The following is a 21,138-nucleotide window of genomic DNA, read 5'->3' on the forward strand; positions in this document are numbered from 1 at the left end:
AAGTGTTACCAGCCCTGACTCTCGAGCTTTGCCCATGTCAACGGTCTCTGCCAGCAGGAGTGTTACCAGGCATGACTCTCAAGCTTTGCCCATGTCAAAGGTCTCTGCCAGCAGGAGTGTTACCAGGCCTGACTCTCAAGCTTTGCCCATGTCAAAGGTCTCTGCCAGCAGGAGTGTCACCAGCCCTGACTCTCAAGATTTGCCCACGTCAAAGGTCTCTGCCAGCAGGAGTGTTACCAGCCCTGACTCTCAAGCTTTGCCCATGTCAAAGGTCTCTGCCAGCAGGAGTGTTACCAGCCCTGACTCTCGAGCTTTGCTCATGCCAAAGGTCTCTGCCAGCAGGAGTGTTACCAGCCCTGACTCTCAAGCTTTGCCCACGTCAAAGGTCTCTGCCAGGAGTGTTACCAGCCCTAACTCTCAAGCTTTGCCCATGTCAAAGGTCTGTGCCAGCAGGAGTGTTACCAGCCCTGACTCTCAAGCTTTGCCCATGTCAAGGGTCTCTGCCAGCAGGAGTGTTACCAGCCCTGACTCTCAAGCTTTGCCCATGTCAAAGGTCTCTGCCAGCAGGAGTGTTACCAGCCCTGACTCTCGAGCTTTGCTCATGTCAAAGGTCTCTGCCAGCAGGAGTGTTACCAGCCCTGACTCTCAAGCTTTGCTCATGTCAAAGGTCTCTGCCAGCAGGAGTGTAACCAGCCCTGACTCTCGAGCTTTGCCCACGTCAAAGGTCTCTGCCAGGAGTGTTACCAGCCCTGACTCTCAAGCTTTGCCCATGTCAAAGGTCTCTGCCAGCAGGAGTGTTACCAGCCCTGACTCTCAAGCTTTGCCCATGTCAACGGTCTCTGCCAGCAGGAGTGTTACCAGGCCTGACTCTCAAGCTTTGCCCATGTCAAAGGTCTCTGCCAGCAGGAGTGTTACCAGCCCTGACTCTCAAGCTTTGCCCATGTCAAAGGTCTCTGCCAGCAGGAGTGTTACCAGCCCTGACTCTCAAGCTTTGCCCACGTCAAAGGTCTCTGCCAGGAGTGTTACCAGCCCTGACTCTCAAGCTTTGCCCATGTCAAAGGTCTCTACCAGCAGGAGTGTTACCAGCCCTGACTCTCGAGCTTTGCCCATGTCAAAGGTCTCTGCCAGCAGGAGTGTTACCAGCCCTGACTCTCAAGCCTTGCTCATGTCAAAGGTCTCTGCCAGCAGGAGTGTTACCAGCCCTGACTCTCAAGCTTTGCCCATGTCAAAGGTCCCTGCCAGCAGGAGTGTTACCAGCCCTGACTCTCGAGCTTTGCCCTCGTCGAAGGTCTCTGCCAGCAGGAGTGTTACCAGCCCTGACTCTCGAGCTTTGCCCATGTCAAAGGTCTCTGCCAGCAGGAGTGTTACCAGCCCTGACTCTCAAGCTTTGCCCATGTCAAAGGTCTCTGCCAGCAGGAGTGTTACCAGCCCTGACTCTCAAGCTTTGCCCATGTCAAAGGTCTCTGCCAGCAGGAGTGTAACCAGCCCTGACTCTCGAGCTTTGCCCATGTCAAAGGTCTCTGCCAGCAGGAGTGTAACCAGCCCTGACTCTCGAGCTTTGCCCTCGTCAAAGGTCTCTGCCAGCAGGAGTGTTACCAGCCCTGACTCTCGAGCTTTGCCCATGTCAAAGGTCTCTGCCAGGAGTGTTACCAGCCCTGACTCTCAAGCATTGCCCATGTCAAAGGTCTCTGCCAGCAGGAGTGTTACTAGCCCTGGCTCTCAAGCTTTGCCCACGTCAAAGGTCTCTGCCAGCAGGAGTGTTACCAGCCCTGACTCTCAAGCTTTGCCCATGTCAAAGGTCTGTGCCAGCAGGAGTGTTACCAGCCCTGACTCTCAAGCTTTGCCCATGTCAAAGGTCTGTGCCAGCAGGAGTGTTACCAGCCCTGACTCTCGAGCTTTGCCCACGTCAAAGGTCTCTGCCAGCAGGAGTGTTACCAGCCCTGACTCTCAAGCTTTGCCCACGTCAAAGGTCTCTGCCAGCAGGAGTGTTACCAGCCCTGACTCTCAAGCTTTGCCCATGTCAAAGGTCTCGGCCAGCAGGAGTGTTACCAGCCCTGACTCTCGAGCTTTACCCACGTCAAAGGTTTCTGCCAGCAGGAGTGTTACCAGCCCTGACTCTCAAGCTTTGCTCTTGCTGTGGGGTGTGTGTCTTACAATGGTACTGTGCCCACGTAGACGCATCCTGCTGCACGCTGCTGTGCGCTGGAAATGCTGGCACCGGCTCCAGGACGTCACACACCGGGACAGGCAAGGACAGGGGGCGGCGACTCTTAATGGGAGGCGGAGTCAGTGGAAGAAACAGGTCCATCCCATGCCCCCCATTGGCCAGCCATGCGAAACAAAGAGGCAGAGGCCTATAAATATGGAGGCTCCACCACTTGGAGTTCAGAGCGTCCCTCGGATATCAAGATGAAGAACACTGGCTGTTACCTGCTCGCCCTGGCCCTTGTGCTGGGCCCTGTGCTCCAGATGTGCGCAGCTCGTGAGTACAGACTCTGTGTGGCTTTTCTACACACTGCCCAGGGGCGGCTCTTCTGCTATGGTGGAGGAGGGTCCCCTACTGCTGAGGAGGGAGAGGGTGCGAGCTCCCTTGGGAGGGAGCTGTGTGCAGCCGCAGCACATGAGGGAGCGGGTGCGAGCTTCAGTGGCAGGGAGCTGTGTGCAGCTTCAGCACATGAGGGGGGGGGTGCGAACTCCCCTGGGAGGGTGCTGTTTGCAGCCGCAGCCTTGGGAGGGAGCTGTGTGCAGCTTCAGAACATGTGGGAGAGGGTGCAAGCTCCCTTGGGAGGGAGCTGTGTGCAGCTGAAGCACATGAGGGAGAGGGTGCGAGCTTCCTTGGGAGGGAGCTGTGTGCAGCCGCAGCACATGAGGGAGAGGGTGCGAGCTTCCTTGGGAGGGAGCTGTGTGCAGCTGCAGCACATCAGGGAGAGGGTGCGGGCTTCAGTGGCAGGGAGCTGTGTGCAGCTGCAGCACATGAGAGAGAGGGTGCGAGCTTCCTTGGGAGGGAGCTGTGTGCAGCTTCAGAACATGAGGGCGAGGGTGCGAGCTTCCTTGGGAGGGGTCTGTGTGCAGCTGCAGCACATGAGAGAGAGGGTGCGAGCTTCCTTGGGAGGGAGCTGTGTGCAGCTTCAGAACATGAGGGCGAGGGTGCGAGCTTCCTTGGGAGGAAGCTGTGTGCAGCTGCAGCACATGAGGGAGAGGGTGTGAGCTTCCTTGGGAGGGAGCTGTGTGCAGCTGCAGCACATGAGAGAGAGGGTGCGAGATTCAGTGGCAGGGAGCTGTGTGCAGCTTCAGAACATGAGGGCGAGGGTGCGAGCTTCCTTGGGAGGGAGCTGTGTGCAGCTGCAGCACATGAGGGAGAGGGTGTGAGCTTCCTTGGGAGGGTGCTGTGTGCAGCCGCAGCACATGAGGGAGAGGGTGCGAGCTTCCTTGGGAGGGAGCTGTGTGCAGCCGCAGCACATGAGGGAGAAGGTGCGAGCTTCAGTGGCAGGGAGCTGTGTGCAGCCGCAGCAGATGTGGGAGAGGGTGCGAGCTTCCTTGGGAGGGAGCTGTGTGCAACCTCAGCACATGAGGGAGAGGGTGCAAGCTGTCTTGTGAGGGAGCTGTGTGCAGCTGCAGCACATGAGTGAGAGGGTGCAAGCTTCAGTGGCAGGGAGCTGTGTGCAGCTTCAGCACATGAGGGAGAGGGTGCGAGCTTCCTTTGGAGGGAGCTGTGTGCAGCTGAGGCACATGAGGGAGAGGGTGCGAGCTTCAGTGGCAGGGAGCTGCATGCAGCTGCAGCACATGAGGGAGAGGGTGCGAGCTTCCTTGGGAGGGAGCTGTGTGCAGCTTCAGAACATGAGGGCGAGGGTGCGAGCTTCGGTGGCAGGGAGCTGTGTGCAGCTGCAGCACATGAGGGAGAGGGTGTGAGCTTCCTTGGGAGGGAGCTGTGTGCAGCCGCAGCACATGAGGGAGAGGGTGCGAGCTTCCTTGGGAGGGAGCTGTGTGCAGCTGCAGCACATCAGGGAGAGGGTGCGGGCTTCAGTGGCAGGGAGCTGTGTGCAGCTGCAGCACATGAGAGAGAGGGTGCGAGCTTCCTTGGGAGGGAGCTGTGTGCAGCTTCAGAACATGAGGGCGAGGGTGCGAGCTTCCTTGGGAGGGAGCTGTGTGCAGCTGCAGCACATGAGGGAGAGGGTGTGAGCTTCCTTGGGAGGGAGCTGTGTGCAGCTGCAGCACATGAGAGAGAGGGTGCGAGATTCAGTGGCAGGGAGCTGTGTGCAGCTTCAGAACATGAGGGCGAGGGTGCGAGCTTCCTTGGGAGGGAGCTGTGTGCAGCTGCAGCACATGAGGGAGAGGGTGTGAGCTTCCTTGGGAGGGTGCTGTGTGCAGCCGCAGCACATGAGGGAGAGGGTGCGAGCTTCCTTGGGAGGGAGCTGTGTGCAGCCGCAGCACATGAGGGAGAAGGTGCGAGCTTCAGTGGCAGGGAGCTGTGTGCAGCCGCAGCAGATGTGGGAGAGGGTGCGAGCTTCCTTGGGAGGGAGCTGTGTGCAACCTCAGCACATGAGGGAGAGGGTGCAAGCTGTCTTGTGAGGGAGCTGTGTGCAGCTGCAGCACATGAGTGAGAGGGTGCAAGCTTCAGTGGCAGGGAGCTGTGTGCAGCTTCAGCACATGAGGGAGAGGGTGCGAGCTTCCTTTGGAGGGAGCTGTGTGCAGCTGAGGCACATGAGGGAGAGGGTGCGAGCTTCAGTGGCAGGGAGCTGCGTGCAGCTGCAGCACATGAGGGAGAGGGTGCGAGCTTCCTTGGGAGGGAGCTGTGTGCAGCTTCAGAACATGAGGGCGAGGGTGCGAGCTTCGGTGGCAGGGAGCTGTGTGCAGCTGCAGCACATGAGGGAGAGGGTGTGAGCTTCCTTGGGAGGGAGCTGTGTGCAGCCGCAGCACATGAGGGAGAGGGTGCGAGCTTCCTTGGGAGGGAGCTGTGTGCAGCTGCAGCACATCAGGGAGAGGGTGCGGGCTTCAGTGGCAGGGAGCTGTGTGCAGCTGCAGCACATGAGAGAGAGGGTGCGAGCTTCCTTGGGAGGGAGCTGTGTGCAGCTTCAGAACATGAGGGCGAGGGTGCGAGCTTCCTTGGGAGGGAGCTGTGTGCAGCTGCAGCACATGAGGGAGAGGGTGTGAGCTTCCTTGGGAGGGAGCTGTGTGCAGCTGCAGCACATGAGAGAGAGGGTGCGAGATTCAGTGGCAGGGAGCTGTGTGCAGCTTCAGAACATGAGGGCGAGGGTGCGAGCTTCCTTGGGAGGGAGCTGTGTGCAGCTGCAGCACATGAGGGAGAGGGTGTGAGCTTCCTTGGGAGGGAGCTGTGTGCAGCTGCAGCACATGAGGGAGAAGGTGCGAGCTTCAGTGGCAGGGAGCTGTGTGCAGCCGCAGCACATGAGGGAGAGGGTGCGAGCTCCCTTGGGAGGGAGCTGTGTGCAGCCGCAGCACATGAGGGAGAGGGTGCGAGCTTCCTTGGGAGGGAGCTGTGTGCAGCCGCAGCACATGAGGGAGAAGGTGCGAGCTTCAGTGGCAGGGAGCTGTGTGCAGCCGCAGCAGATGTGGGAGAGGGTGCGAGCTTCCTTGGGAGGGAGCTGTGTGCAACCTCAGCACATGAGGGAGAGGGTGCAAGCTGTCTTGTGAGGGAGCTGTGTGCAGCTGCAGCACATGAGTGAGAGGGTGCAAGCTTCAGTGGCAGGGAGCTGTGTGCAGCTGCAGCACATGAGGGAGAGGGTGCGAGCTTCCTTGGGAGGGAGCTGTGTGCAGCTTCAGCACATGAGGGAGAGGGTGCGAGCTTCAGTGGCAGGGAGCTGTGTGCAGCTGCAGCACATGAGGGAGAGGGTGCGAGCTTCCTTTGGAGGGAGCTGTGTGCAGCTGAGGCACATGAGGGAGAGGGTGCGAGCTTCAGTGGCAGGGAGCTGTGTGCAGCTGCAGCACATGAGGGAGAGGGTGCGAGCTTCCTTTGGAGGGAGCTGTGTGCAGCTGAGGCACATGAGGAAGAGGGTGCGAGCTTCCTTGGGAGGGAGCTGTGTGCAGCTGCAGCACATGAGGGAGAGGGTGCAAGCTTCAGTGGCAGGGAGCTGTGTGCAGCTTCAGCACATGAGGGAGAGGGTGCGAGCTCCCTTGGGAGGGAGCTGTGTGCAGCTGCAGCACATGAGGGAGAGGGTGCGAGCTTCCTTTGGAGGGAGCTGTGTGCAGCTGCAGCACATGAGGGAGAGGGTGCAAGCTTCAGTGGCAGGGAGCTGTGTGCAGCTTCAGCACATGAGGGAGAGGGTGCGAGCTTCAGTGGCAGGGAGCTGTGTGCAGCCGCAGCACATGAGGGAGAGGGTGCGAGCTGTCTTGTGAATGAGCTGTGTGCACGTTGACGCTTCCTCAGGGTTGTCTTGCACACTGACGCATGCTCACGGATAGGAATGTCTGCACACTAATGCTTTTGGTGCACTGTGTAAGGCTGGACTCTGTAGCAGGCCCGGCTCCAGGAATTTTTATTTGGGTGGGCCAAGGGTACATTTGGGTGGGCCACTGCGGACTTGATTGTTGCATTTATGTCTAGGCAGGCCTGCTTCAGGGCCCTCCTTTATCTCTCTTTAGTCTTACAAGGCCCAGTAAAACTCACTCTTTTGCAAATCTCTTTTTAATGTTATCACTCTCTAAAAGTGTTTTTTCCATGAAATGTTACTTTGATGGGAATTGGAGTTTTCTGAGGTGGGAGTATCAGGCAAGTGACACTCCTCGGGCTCCCTCTGTGCGAACCTTCAGGGAGAATCCCTCTTCATTACTACCTCCACCTGACCACAGACTCTGCAACACGCTCCCTTACAGGACTGATTAGCCACTATTCCTCTCCAGTGCACCTTATCTCACAGCGAAACTTGGGCCTCAGGCCCATATCAGGCACCATCGGCCTGCATGTTCATTTTTCCCGGTAAAAACATTAGAAAAAATCACCTTCATACTTAAAACATTGAACATAGCAGTAAATATAATTAGCAGGCACTTTAAAGTATGTGCCAGAGTAGCCCTTATGGCCCGACTGCTAATTAAATAAACAAGAACAGAAGGGCATGACAGGGCCGGCTTCATCGCTGATGCGGAAGTCTTTTTTGGTGCCGGACCAATAACCTCTTTCTCAGCAAATACCTTTACTATCACCTTCCAACAGTGCCCCTCATCTCTCCGTAGCTCCCCCTATTGAACTCGTCATCTGGCTCCCTCACTACCACCCTCCCCCAGTGCCCCTCATCCTTCCATGACCCCCCCTATTGACCTCTTCCTCGGATTCCCTGACGGCCACACACCACAAGTGCCCCTCATCTCTATGTAGCCCCTCCCCCTCATGACCTCCTCCTCAGACTCCCTCACTACCACCCTCCATCAGTGCCCCTCATCTCTCTGTAGCCCCTCCCCCTCATGACCTCCTCCTCAGACTCCCTCACTACCACCCTCCCCAGTGCCCCTCATCCTTCCATGACCCCCCCTATTGACCTCTTCCTCGGATTCCCTGACGGCCACACACCACAAGTGCCCCTCATCTCTATGTAGCCCCTCCCCCTCATGACCTCCTCCTCAGACTCCCTCACTACCACCCTCCACCAGTGCCCCTCATCTATCTGTAGCCCCTCCCCCTCATGACCTCCTCCTCAGACTCCCTCACTACCACCCTCCACCAGTGCCCCTCATCTCTATGTAGCCCCTCCCCCTCATGACCTCCTCCTCAGACTCCCTCACTACCACCCTCCACCAGTGTCCCTCATCTCTCTGTAGCCCCTCCCCCTCATGACCTCCTCCTCAGACACCCTCACTACCACCCTCCACCAGTGCCCCTCATCTATCTGTAGCCCCTCCCCCTCATGACCTCCTCCTCAGACTCCCTCACTACCACCCTCCACCAGTGCCCCTCATCTCTATGTAGCCCCTCCCCCTCATGACCTCCTCCTCAGACTCCCTCACTACCACCCTCCACCAGTGTCCCTCATCTCTCTGTAGCCCCTCCCCCTCATGACCTCCTCCTCAGACACCCTCACTACCACCCTCCACCAGTGCCCCTCATCTCTCCGTAGCCCCCCCTATTGACCTCCTCCTCGGATTCCCTCACTGCCACCCTCCACCAGCGCCCCTCATCTTTACGTAGCCCCACTCTCATATGCAGTTCATTTGTTGTATAGCGCTACTCATATCAGTGTAGTGTGTGTCAGTACTTTACACCACGCACACATTACACAGAGACAATGAATCATACAAGTATGTAAATCAGTCTACAGGGAATGTCACATAAGCCAATGAGGATTACAAGGTGTAGGAATCACATGTCATCCATACTGGTGGGCAGTATATTTTAAGAGGGTTTGGTCTGGGGAAACAGAACATTAGAATTCAAAGAGTATTCCATGGGGGTCAGCTTTACTGATAAAAATGTATATCTGCCCAAACACACTCATTTTAGCAACATTAGAATGATGAAAGACTGGGGAAGTTCTAACTATATCACAAAACAAAAAAAGCGCAGTTCTAAGTATACCATTAATGTTTGTATGCAGCTCTTTGGTGACAGTTCATAGGTCACTGTCCTATGTTAGGATTGTAACTTCTGAACTGCAAGTAACACAATGATCTCTGTGACAAAGGCAGTAACCCACTGAGCTTCCACATAAAATACAGTTCATCTGAACTATTAACAGACACATGATTGCTCTCTAGAAGGATCATTAATGACCAGCGTTATCTGGGCATTTTGTATGTCTTATTGCTGTCCTGCATGATAATGATAAAAACTGTTTACATGAAGCAGATACGAAGGATGTGTCCTGCTGGGCCTGTGCAGATTTAAAAAAGAAAATAACACATTCTCTTACCTAATAAATGAGTCAAATTTTGTGTCACAACCCGATGAGCCTCCAGGGGTCAGGAAAGGTGACTACGTATGTTCTCCTGGGCTGCATAGAAAAAGAAATAACGCAGCAGGACAGCAGGCAAAGGTTACCAAAGGCTACCAAAGTCAAAGAAAGGATTGGTCTCCTTTCGCCATGCAGAGATGAAGGGGTGAAAATATAAACAAAGTCTCATTAACATTTAAAGACCTGTGAAGTACTCGGTGCGGCTGCGATCATTTCTAAAACTGTCTGTGTGTCTGTGTGTGTGTCTGTGTGTGTGTCTGTCTGTGTGTGTGTGTCTGTCTGTGTGTGTGTCTGTCTGTGTGTCTGTCTGTGTGTGTGTGTGTGTCTGTCTGTGTGTGTCTGTCTGTGTGTGTGTCTGTCTGTGTGTCTGTCTGTGTGTGTGTGTGTGTCTGTCTGTGTGTCTGTGTGTGTGTCTGTGTGTCACTGTTGGGGAGCTCAGAAAGACGTGCGATTGCGAAAGGTTTAATTGTTGCAACTTGCAAGTGCGCATGCGCGGTGAAATACGCATACGCCTAATGCGTGAAACTTGGCAAGACTGTGTATTTCTGGTTTTGGATCCATTTCACCGAGAAGCAAAAACAACGAAAGGAGAAAAGAGAAGGTAATGCCTGGCTGTTCGTAATTACTCATGACTGTCTTTCTGACTCATGCAGGGATCGGTTCCAAACGGCCAAATCGGCCCCAGCAATAGAACCGGCCCCCTCTCACAAAACCGGCCCCCACCCCCCTCCAGCCGACCGGGGGATTGCCCGGTGCCCGGACTTACCAGTCCGGGCCTGTGTGTGTGTGTGTCTGTGTGTGTGTGTCTGTGTGTGTGTGTGTCTGTCTGTGTGTGTGTGTCTGTCTGTGTGTGTGTCTGTCTGTGTGTGTGTCTGTCTGTGTGTGTGTGTGTGTGTCTGTCTGTGTGTGTCTGTCTGTGTGTGTGTGTCTGTGTGTGCGTGTGTGTGTCTGTCTGTGTGTGTGTCTGTCTGTGTGTGTCTGTCTGTGTGTGTGTGTCTGTGTGTGCGTGTGTGTGTGTGTCTGTCTGTGTGTGTGTCTGTGTGTGTGTGTGTGTGTCTGTCTGTGTGTGTGTGTCTGTGTGTGTGTCTGTCTGTCTGTGTGTCTGTCTGTGTGTGTGGGGGGGCTGACACACACGACCTGTGCCGCCGGCCTTCCAGCCCTCACTGCGAGGCCCGAGGCTCCTGGTTGGGTGGGTCTGACCCCCTCGCCCACCCGCTCGACCCGTGCCTGCTCTGTACAGACTGGCTCCAATGATCATGAAAAGACTTCAGGGGCTGGATCTGAAGGATGAGGAGGCCGCAGACTCACCCGTTCTTACATGTTGTTCATTACAGAGAATGGAGGCGGCAAGTGTGGGTCGTTTCTTGAGCTTCCTGCTGTGGTTCCGCCCCAGTGCCTGGCTAAAGGGATTGACTTCGCAGAGTGCCAGGAGGACAAGAAGTGCAAGGGGCTGGGGGCGTGCTGCCTGAACATACTCACCTGCAAAGGGGTTTGCGTTAAATTAGGTAAGGGGCAATGCAGGGGTCTCCATGGCACCGCCTGGGGGGGGGGCTCACACACTTCCGGCTGCTTTGGATGATGAGGCCGCAGACTCACCCGTTCTTACCTGGTGTTCATTACAGAGAGTGGAGGCGGCACGTGCCCTGCGGTTCCTGCGCTGCCAAGCCTGGAATCGTGCCCCCTGGGTGTCAAGAATCAATGCGGCAAGGACAACAAGTGCGCTGAGACCGGGAAATGCTGCTTCCTCGTCGGCTGCGACCTCCTTTGCAATCTTGTTCCAGGTACGGGGGCAATGCAGGGGTCTCCATGGCAACGCCTGGGGGGCGGGGCCTGATCTTTACCATAAGTGTCATACTGAACATACATTCAGGCGGGTAGGGCTGCAGGCAGAGGGCGCATCCATGGCAGAGTCCAGCCTGAGCCTCTCTGAGAATAAACCCATCACAACTTCACCCTTCACAAGTGAGCCCAGAGCAGCCCAGGCGCACCTGACAGACCGACGTCATCCCTGATGCTAAGGGTCGGAGAAATATCTATATATGTAGAATAATCAACCTCAATACATGGCATAGCCATGGTTAGGGGTCCCGGTGCAAGAAAAGGTTCCTGCGAACTTTATTAAGATGCAGAAAAGAAGTGCAAGCTTCCTCCATACACAGAACAGGGGCAGCACTGGCTGCAGCAGTGCAAGCTTCCCCCACACATGGAACAGGGGCATCACTGCCTGCAGCAGTGCAAGCTTCCTTTACACACAGAACAGGGGCAGCACTGGCTGCAGCAGTGCAAGCTTCCTCCATACACAGAACAGGGGCAGCACTGGCTGCAGCAGTGCAAGCTTCCTCCGCACACAGAACAGGGGCAACACTGGCTGCAGCAGAGCAAGCTTCCTTTACACACAGAACAGGGGCAGCACTGGCTGCAGCAGTGCAAGCTTCCTCCATACACAGAACAGGGGCAGCACTGGCTGCAGCAGTGCAAGCTTCCTCCATACACAGAACAGGGGCAGCACTGGCTGCAGCAGTGCAAGCTTCCTCCGCACACAGAACAGGGGCAACACTGGCTGCAGCAGAGCAAGCTTCCTCCACACTCAGAACAGGGGCAGCACTGGCTCCAGCATTGCAAGCTTCCTCCGCACACGGAACAGGGGCAGCACTGTCAGCAGCAGTGGAAGCTCCCTCCACACACAGAACAGGGGCAGCACTGGCTGCAGCAGTGCAAGCTTCCTCCGCACACAGAACAGGGGGAGCACTGGCTGCAGCAGTGCAAGCTTCCTTCATGCACAGAACAGGGGCAGCACTGGCTGCAGCAGTGCAAGCTTCCTCCACACACGGAACAGGGGCAGCACTGGCTCCAGCAGTGCAAGCTTCCTTCATGCACAGAACAGGGGCAGCACTGGCTGCAGCAGTGCCAGCTTCCTTTACACACAGAACAGGGGCAGCACTGGCTGCAGCAGTGCAAGCTTCCTTTACACACAGAACAGGGTCAGCACTGGCTGCAGCAGTGCAAGCTTCCTTTACACACAGAACAGGGGCAGCACTGGCTGCAGCAGTGCAAGCTTCCTTTACACACAGAACAGGGGCAGCACTGGCTGCAGCAGTGCAAGCTTCCTTCACACACAGAACAGGGGCAGCACTGGCTGCAGCAGTGCAAGCTTCCTTTACACACAGAACAGGGGCAGCACTGCCTGCAGCAGTGCAAGCTTCCTCCACGCATAGAACAGGGGCAGCACTGGCTGCAGCAGTGCAAGCTTCCTTTACACAGAGAACAGGGGCAGCATTGGCTGCAGCAGGCCAAGCTTCCTCCACGCATAGAACAGGGGCAGCACTGGCTGCAGCAGTGCAAGCTTCCTCCACACACAGAACAGGGGCAGCACTGGCTGCAGCAGTGCAAGCTTCCTCCACACACGGAACAGTAATAAACCTTTGGTCTTTGACGCCACCATCGAGAAGCCCGTGTTTCTGTTTAATTTGTGCACCAAGACAGGTAGAACTCAGGGGTCTTCGGGTGTTATCCCTGACACCTCTGGACCGTAATTTAGTCCAGAACTCCAATAGCACTGACTGCAGCAGTGCAAGCTTCCTTTACACACTGAACAGGGGCAGCACTGGCTGCAGCAGTTCAAACTTCCTCCACACACAGAACAGGAGCAGCACTGGTTGCAGCAGTGCAAGCTTCCTCCACACACAGAACAGGGGCAGCACTGGCTGCAGCAGTGCAAGCTTCCTTCACACACAGAACAGGGGCAGCACTGGCTGGAACAGTGCAAGCTTCCTCCACACACAGAACAGGGGCAGCACTGGCTGCAGCAGTGCAAGCTTCCTCCGCACACGGAACAGGGGCGGCACTGGCTGCAGCAGTGCAAGCTTCCTCCACACACGGAACAGGGGTGGCACTGGCTGCAGCAGTGCAAGCTTCCTCCACACACAGAACAGGGGCAGCACTGGCTGCAGCAGTGCAAGCTTCCTCCACACACGGAACAGGGGCAGCGCTGGCTGCAGCAGTGCAAGCTTCCTTCACGCAGGGAACAGGGGCAGCGCTGGCTGCAGCAGTGCAAGCTTCCTCCACACACGGAACAGGGGCAGCGCTGGCTGCAGCAGTGCAAGCTTCCTCCACACACAGAACAGGGGCAGCACTGGCTGCAGCAGTGCAAGCTTCCTCCACACACGGAACAGGGGCAGCGCTGGCTGCAGCAGTGCAAGCTTCCTCCACACACAGAACAGGGGCAGCACTGGCTGCAGCAGTGCAAGCTTCCTTCACACACAGAACAGGGGCAGCACTGGCTGCAGCAGTGCAAGCTTCCTCCACACACGGAACAGGGGCAGCACTGGCTGCAGCAGTGCAAGCTCCCTCCACACACGGAACAGGGGTCGCACTGGCTGCAGCAGTGCACTTCCTCCACACACGGAACAGGGGTCGCACTGGCTGCAGCAGTGCAAGCTTCCCTCACGCACAGAACAGGCACAGCACTGGCAGCAGCAGTGCAAGCTTCCTCCACACACAGAACAGGGGCAGCACTGGCTGGAACAGTGCAAGCTTCCTTTACACACAGAACAGGGACAGCACTGGCTGCAGCAGTGCAAGCTTCCCTCACGCACAGAACAGGCGCAGCACTGGCAGCAGCAGTGCAAGCTTCCTCCACGCATAGAACAGGGGCAGCACTGGCTGCAGCAGTGCAAGCTTCCTTTACACACAGAACAGGGGCAGCACTGGTGTTGGAAATGGGATCCCCGGCTGGCCAGGGCTTTCGCCAAAGTCAGTCAGAGACCACCACACCCAAGTCAGGGCAAGGGAGTTACACGCCAAGATAACCCCTACTCACCCTCTAGGTAACGTGGCGCGAGCAGCAAGGCTAAACTTGGAGGCGATGTAGGCTAAGTATTTGCGCACGCACCCCAGTAACAACAACCAAAGGCCCACCACAAAGGAAACTCCACACAAGGTTATATAAAAATAGCCTTTGTATTACACCAAAACACATTAGATAAAACACACACTTTACAATGTGCCAGAGGCACGGGCAGAATTTACAGGGGATATGTACAAGACAGGGCCACCTGGACCACTGTCAGGAATCAGAAGTAGCACTTTCAGAAATAGCACTTAGTACATAGAATATAGCACAAAATAGCACACAATATAACAATAGAGCGCACAACCAGTAATTACTGGTAACCAGGATCTCACTAGCACCACCTGTACTAGGGAGAAAACAACCACCTATGTATTACAATACCTGTAGGGGTGTAAGAGGAAAACACATGATGCAATGCATAACATTCATTCAGAGGTGTAAAGGCACATGACGCATAAACAATACATTCAGAGGTGCATAGAAAGTACAATTGCGCCAAACTCACGTAAGTCACCACCTGTGACTGTCCCTAGGCCCTCTGGCCTTGTTGGGGCTAGGACGCCCTGTGTCCAGTGTCCAGGGGCCTAAACGTAGCAGTTGCCCACAAAGTGCTGGGCAACTGGTGCAACAATGTTTGAGCCTGCCAGGGCTCAAAAACAACAGTGGGGGCTCAAGAGCCTCTCTGGGCCCTTCACAACCACTTTGGCGCCTGGAGCCTCTCTCCGGGCCCTAAGAAATAAATGTGGCCCCCTAGAGCCTCTCTAGGCTCTTAACTTGAATGGGCCAGGGTGGGGCCTCTCTGGGCTCCTTCTTCCATTCTGCCCCCGAGCCTCTCGGGGCTCATGACCAAAGAAATGCCCCTGAGCCTCGCAGGCTCCAACCAACAAATGCCGCCTTTTCGAGCCTCTCTGGGCTCTGGGACACTGGGGGCGCTGTAAGCGGGAGTCCCCCTCCCGGGGACTCCCAAGGCAATGGTGCGCCCTGAGCCTCTCGGGGCTCAAGACACAAAGCGCGAGGTCGCGCTACCGAGGGGCGGGGGGGGGGCGGACACCGACAGTGTGTCCCGGCGCCCCTCCCGTGTCTGGTGCACTCACCGGCTTCCGGTGCAGGTCCGGGGCTCCTCTCTAGCTCGGGGAGCCTCGGGCGGCCCCCGCAGGCAGCGCCTTCTTCTGGTCTGCCAATCAGAACACAGGTCACCCGGCGAGCCTCCCGCAGCCACAGCCAATGGCAGCGCGGCTCCCGGGTGACGTCAGCAGCTGCTCCGTGGCTTCTCCTCGGCTCGGGGATGCTTCCTCCGGGCTGCGGCGGTGCTTTTCACCCGGGGTAAAGGCGGTGTGGGCAGCCGCTCGAATGTTCCAAACCAGCGAGGTGGGCACTCGCTTTACAAGGTCGATAAGGCGCTCCCAAGCGCCAGGGGCAATCACAGCGCTCCCAAGCGCTACAAATCAAAATAAAGCGCTCTCAGCGCTGGGGTGAAGGCACAGCGCTCCCAAGCGCTACAAGCCAAATAAAGCGCTCTTAAGCGCTATAAGTAAAATAAAGCGTTCCCAGGTGCCCTCAGTAAGCAGGGCAGAGTCCCAGCAGTCCTTGGGCAGGCAGGGGGGGACAAGGCTGGGCCCAGAGCCAGCACACTGGGTCTCCAGGCAGGGAGACACCCCAAGTGGCGGTCCTCTGGCCCAGCGACAGCAGCAACAGCCCCCTCAGGATCCTGGAAAAGAGAACAACTTCAGTGGGGACACAGCCCCATTTTTATACAGTGCATTCCTTTGTCTGAGGGTGCAGAGTGGGGGCAGAACCAGTCGCAGCTGGTTCTTGAGTACTCTGTTTACCTCAGCCACCCTCTCTATTCACTGGCAGGGCTTGGGTCATTAGACACACCACAGGGGGGCGGAGCCAGCATTGTGTGGGGAAAACCCAGCCCATCCAGGACACAGGTACACTCCTCCCACACATTACTCATGCAGATCTCCCACTCACCACCGGGCAGACCCATCCAGACTTCCTGGAGCCTGGCATGCCAGCCAGCTCCAGCCAATCACACGCCAGCACCCTCACAGCACACGTACACGTACAGCCATGTCTAGAAATGGCGCTTCGCTACTAGACACATACATGCTGCATACACCATCTCGCAGCATTCACTCTCACGAGTTCACACATACCAGACTCAAGCCTGTACACCCCACGCATCAGGAACTACCAGGGACACATACATTCCCCATGCATTCCTATGGGCGGGCAGGCTTAGCTCAGCACATGCACTCAGAGTGCGCACGCACTTTCCACTGGGACACAGTGAAAGTGCGCAGAATCCCAAAATCACCATCTCCAGGTCACCATTTCAAGCAAAAAGTCTAGGGGTGAACCTGCCCTAAGGGCCAAAGTCCAACATAACCCCCTTCCAGCCAAAACGCAGGGGAGAACAATCACCACCGTGATGGACTTCCCTGCTTGGGGCGATAGAACACGGACGCGGGCCCGCAACTGCAGGGACACCCTCCTGTTCTATGCCACGGTGAACCCATGGGATTCCTTCTAAACACACTGTCTGGACCAACTGGGCTACCCCACTGGTACTCCCAAGTTGTCCGCGGCCAGGACCAGGCCCTGGGCCACCCAGGTGCCACTGGTCCATGCCAATTCGCAGAGCGGGGGGTAGTAACCCCTGGCAAATAGGAGCCATTCTCCACTCTTCCTGTCTGCAAGGCAGGACTAGACTGCCACTGGTTCTCCAGCCTAAGGCCTACAACCTCAGGCGGACCAGGAGTCTCAGGGAAGGCTCTCCTCCCCTTACCTCTTCTTCTAGGGTTCCTCCTCCTCCGGCGAGGGGTACACCTAGAACGCCATTCCAACCCAGGACTTATCCACTCAGGTTGCACCGGGGTCAGAGGTGGGCTCTCCCACCCTCTGCACCCCCTTCCAGAGGTCTGCCCTCTCCCACCTGGAGAAGTTCCTCTGGAAGAAGAACCGGTCAGGACACTGGTTACAGTCGTCCTACCCTTCAGGTCAGGCTGATCCTGAACCTGGCCTTCCAACCTCTGGTCTAAAACCTTCGGTGGAACAATTGCCTGGCACTCCAGGACTTCTGGGGACTCACACGCAATCCCCCTGAGGCTAACAAATGTCACATCTGTTGTGTGACTGTCTGTCTGGCGCAGATCTCCCGCCCTCTGTCCACCTGACAGTGCGTGACGATCCCCCAGACCAGAAGTGTTGTTACCATGGTCACTACACGGGAACCTAGCCCAACTGGGTAGTCCCTGACCCACTGGTCCTTCCACTGGGGAACTCCCCCAATCACTCCTCACTCTGGACTCCTGTACCCTCCCTACCGGAGCGGTACTGCCAGACTCTAGAACCACAGGAGCTCTGGTTACAGACACTCCAGGTCCTCTACTCACTAGGAGATCCTCCTCAAGTGGACTAACAGGACAGCCTAGGTCCCCAACCTGGTGTTCCCTCAAGAAACCACCCAGGTTCTGAGACAGGGCTTCGGGCCTCTGGGGGCTCTCAGCCACCCACTGACTCCTGCTCCACTGAGCCAGGCAGTCAGCCCCTACACCCTTCTCACTAACCAGGGACCTAGCTGGGCTACACTGAGCCTCTTCCACCACGCTGGGCTGGAAGATCCCTGACCCACTACTTTTGGAGTCACTCACCAATGACTCTACAGAACCTCTGGTCCCTTCCCAGCGGTCTGCTTCCTCTGCCAGCTCACATGGTTCAGACAATCCACACCCTAACAGGTGTTGGCGCAACCCTGGTGAACAACAACTGAGCAACTGCTCTCTGAGAAACATATCGAACAATAGGTCCCAATCACATTTCGTGGGCTCCCGTACCCAATCACACAGGGCTTCACAACAGTCATCCTCAAAGTCTTCCCAAGACTGATGAGACGGTTTCCTAAGGTTCCTAAACCTCAACCTATTCTCCTCCTCTGGGGAAACAGGAACCATACTCTGGGAACTGGGACTTTCTAGACTGAGATTTAAATAGCTGCCACCACTGGACCCAACCCTCCCTGGGGGATCCAGACACTCAACACTGCGCGCAGGGGATAGTCTACCCTCCAGAGCTACTTTGCCTCTGGTGGCGGCCCTCTCAGCCTCCTCTATCCTGTCCTGCGCTAAGACCCTCTCGGTCTCCAGCTGTTGCTTCTTAACCTCCAGCTGTTGCCTTCTAATGCCCAGCTGTGCCATAGCCTGGGCATGCTCCAACCTGAGCTTTTCTAAAGCCAGCTGGTGCTCCCTTTCTCTCCTCCTATCTTCCAGCTCCTCTGGGGACAGGTAAAGGGATGAGGCGCTGCCTCCTAAACTGGACCCAGCAAGGGACTCCCTATCTATGGGGTCCTCACTCTCTGCTGGCGTCCCTGTGCTGTCATCTTCTTCCTCCTCAGACTCTTCAGGGCTCCCCTCTGACCCACCACCCTCATGGTGTGAGACCCGGGCCCTCTCCGCACTGTGCTCACGCTCCCAGTCATCCTTCTGCCATTGGATCAGGTTACCCCTAAGTTGGGACTGGGTGTCTGACTCATTCACTGCAATGTCTCTCTCTTCGCAAAACTCTCTCAGTTCATGCAAAAACAGACCCCAGACATTAAAAGCAGACTCCATCTTGGCAGGATGATCACAGACACGTGCAACACAGGGGACTGAACAATCTGAAGTAAGAGTACACAATTCCAAAATTTCTACAATCTCCTTATCAAAGAGAACTCATACTCATGCGTCCAGGAAAACACACCATTCATCCACACACACCCTCCCCTCGGATCGGTAAGGCAGTTTCTACCACCCCTGACTTCTCAACCTGACCAAAAGCGACACAGGTACCAAACTCTGGAGCAGGGCGGGGGACAAATGTACTGAACACAATCAAATGACACTCTTCAGGAGAAGAAACAATGGAATTTCAAAAACCATACAATCCCCTAAAATGTGGTCATCTAAATGCAGAGTTTTGTGGTATGGCCAGTTACTACTAAGGTACAACGCAAACACAAATCCTTATCCCACCGCTTGCCGCCAATGTTGGAAATGGGATCCCCGGCTGGCCAGGGCTTTCGCCAAAGTCAGTCAGAGACCACCACACCCAAGTCAGGGCAAGGGAGTTACACGCCAAGATAACCCCTACTCACCCTCTAGGTAACGTGGCGCGAGCAGCAAGGCTAAACTTGGAGGCGATGTAGGCTAAGTATTTGCGCACGCACCCCAGTAACAACAACCAAAGGCCCACCACAAAGGAAACTCCACACAAGGTTATATAAAAATAGCCTTTGTATTACACCAAAACACATTAGATAAAACACACACTTTACAATGTGCCAGAGGCACGGGCAGAATTTACAGGGGATATGTACAAGACAGGGCCACCTGGACCACTGTCAGGAATCAGAAGTAGCACTTTCAGAAATAGCACTTAGTACATAGAATATAGCACAAAATAGCACACAATATAACAATAGAGCGCACAACCAGTAATTACTGGTAACCAGGATCTCACTAGCACCACCTGTACTAGGGAGAAAACAACCACCTATGTATTACAATACCTGTAGGGGTGTAAGAGGAAAACACATGATGCAATGCATAACATTCATTCAGAGGTGTAAAGGCACATGACGCATAAACAATACATTCAGAGGTGCATAGAAAGTACAATTGCGCCAAACTCACGTAAGTCACCACCTGTGACTGTCCCTAGGCCCTCTGGCCTTGTTGGGGCTAGGACGCCCTGTGTCCAGTGTCCAGGGGCCTAAACGTAGCAGTTGCCCACAAAGTGCTGGGCAACTGGTGCAACAATGTTTGAGCCTGCCAGGGCTCAAAAACAACAGTGGGGGCTCAAGAGCCTCTCTGGGCCCTTCACAACCACTTTGGCGCCTGGAGCCTCTCTCCGGGCCCTAAGAAATAAATGTGGCCCCCTAGAGCCTCTCTAGGCTCTTAACTTGAATGGGCCAGGGTGGGGCCTCTCTGGGCTCCTTCTTCCATTCTGCCCCCGAGCCTCTCAGGGCTCATGACCAAAGAAATGCCCCTGAGCCTCGCAGGCTCCAACCAACAAATGCCGCCTTTTCGAGCCTCTCTGGGCTCTGGGACACTGGGGGCGCTGTAAGCGGGAGTCCCCCTCCCGGGGACTCCCAAGGCAATGGTGCGCCCTGAGCCTCTCGGGGCTCAAGACACAAAGCGCGAGGTCGCGCTACCGAGGGGCGGGGGGGGGGGCGGACACCGACAGTGTGTCCCGGCGCCCCTCCCGTGTCTGGTGCACTCACCGGCTTCCGGTGCAGGTCCGGGGCTCCTCTCTAGCTCGGGGAGCCTCGGGCGGCCCCCGCAGGCAGCGCCTTCTTCTGGTCTGCCAATCAGAACACAGGTCACCCGGCGAGCCTCCCGCAGCCACAGCCAATGGCAGCGCGGCTCCCGGGTGACGTCAGCAGCTGCTCCGTGGCTTCTCCTCGGCTCGGGGAAAGGCGGGGCTGCTTCCTCCGGGCTGCGGCGGTGCTTTTCACCCGGGGTAAAGGCGGTGTGGGCAGCCGCTCGAATGTTCCAAACCAGCGAGGTGGGCACTCGCTTTACAAGGTCGATAAGGCGCTCCCAAGCGCCAGGGGCAATCACAGCGCTCCCAAGCGCTACAAATCAAAATAAAGCGCTCTCAGCGCTGGGGTGAAGGCACAGCGCTCCCAAGCGCTACAAGCCAAATAAAGCGCTCTTAAGCGCTATAAGTAAAATAAAGCGTTCCCAGGTGCCCTCAGTAAGCAGGGCAGAGTCCCAGCAGTCCTTGGGCAGGCAGGGGGGGACAAGGCTGGGCCCAGAGCCAGCACACTGGGTCTCCAGGCAGGGAGACACCCCAAGTGGCGGTCCTCTGGCCCAGCGACAGCAGCAACAGCCCCCTCAGGATCCTGGAAAAGAGAACAACTTCAGTGGGGACACAGCCCCATTTTTATACAGTGCATTCCTTTGTCTGAGGGTGCAGAGTGGGGGCGGAACCAGTCGCAGCTGGTTCTTGAGTACTCTGTTTACCTCAGCCACCCTCTCTATTCACTGGCAGGGCTTGGGTCATTAGACACACCACAGGGGGGCGGAGCCAGCATTGTGTGGGGAAAACCCAGCCCATCCAGGACACAGGTACACTCCTCCCACACATTACTCATGCAGATCTCCCACTCACCACCGGGCAGACCCATCCAGACTTCCTGGAGCCTGGCATGCCAGCCAGCTCCAGCCAATCACACGCCAGCACCCTCACAGCACACGTACAGCCATGTCTAGAAATGGCGCTTCGCTACTAGACACATACATGCTGCATACACCATCTCGCAGCATTCACTCTCACGAGTTCACACATACCAGACTCAAGCCTGTACACCCCACGCATCAGGAACTACCAGGGACA

General features: G+C 56.3%; 1 protein-coding gene across 1 annotated transcript in view; it reads left to right on the forward strand.

Moving 5' to 3' along the window:
• The first annotated feature begins 2,369 nt into the window (after positions 1–2,369).
• LOC144764027 (uncharacterized) overlaps positions 2,370–21,138 on the forward strand; it is a 46,297-nt gene continuing 27,528 nt past the window's right edge. Inside the window, exons 1-3 of the mRNA XM_078650159.1 lie at positions 2,370–2,482; positions 10,235–10,405; positions 10,523–10,681. Coding sequence (XP_078506285.1) covers positions 2,410–2,482; positions 10,235–10,405; positions 10,523–10,681 — 403 coding nt within the window. The 5' untranslated portion in view covers positions 2,370–2,409. The remainder of the gene's footprint in view (positions 2,483–10,234; positions 10,406–10,522; positions 10,682–21,138) is intronic.

The sequence above is a fragment of the Lissotriton helveticus genome, chromosome 6 (genome assembly GCF_964261635.1).
Source record: "Lissotriton helveticus chromosome 6, aLisHel1.1, whole genome shotgun sequence".
Lineage (NCBI taxonomy): Eukaryota > Metazoa > Chordata > Amphibia > Caudata > Salamandridae > Lissotriton > Lissotriton helveticus.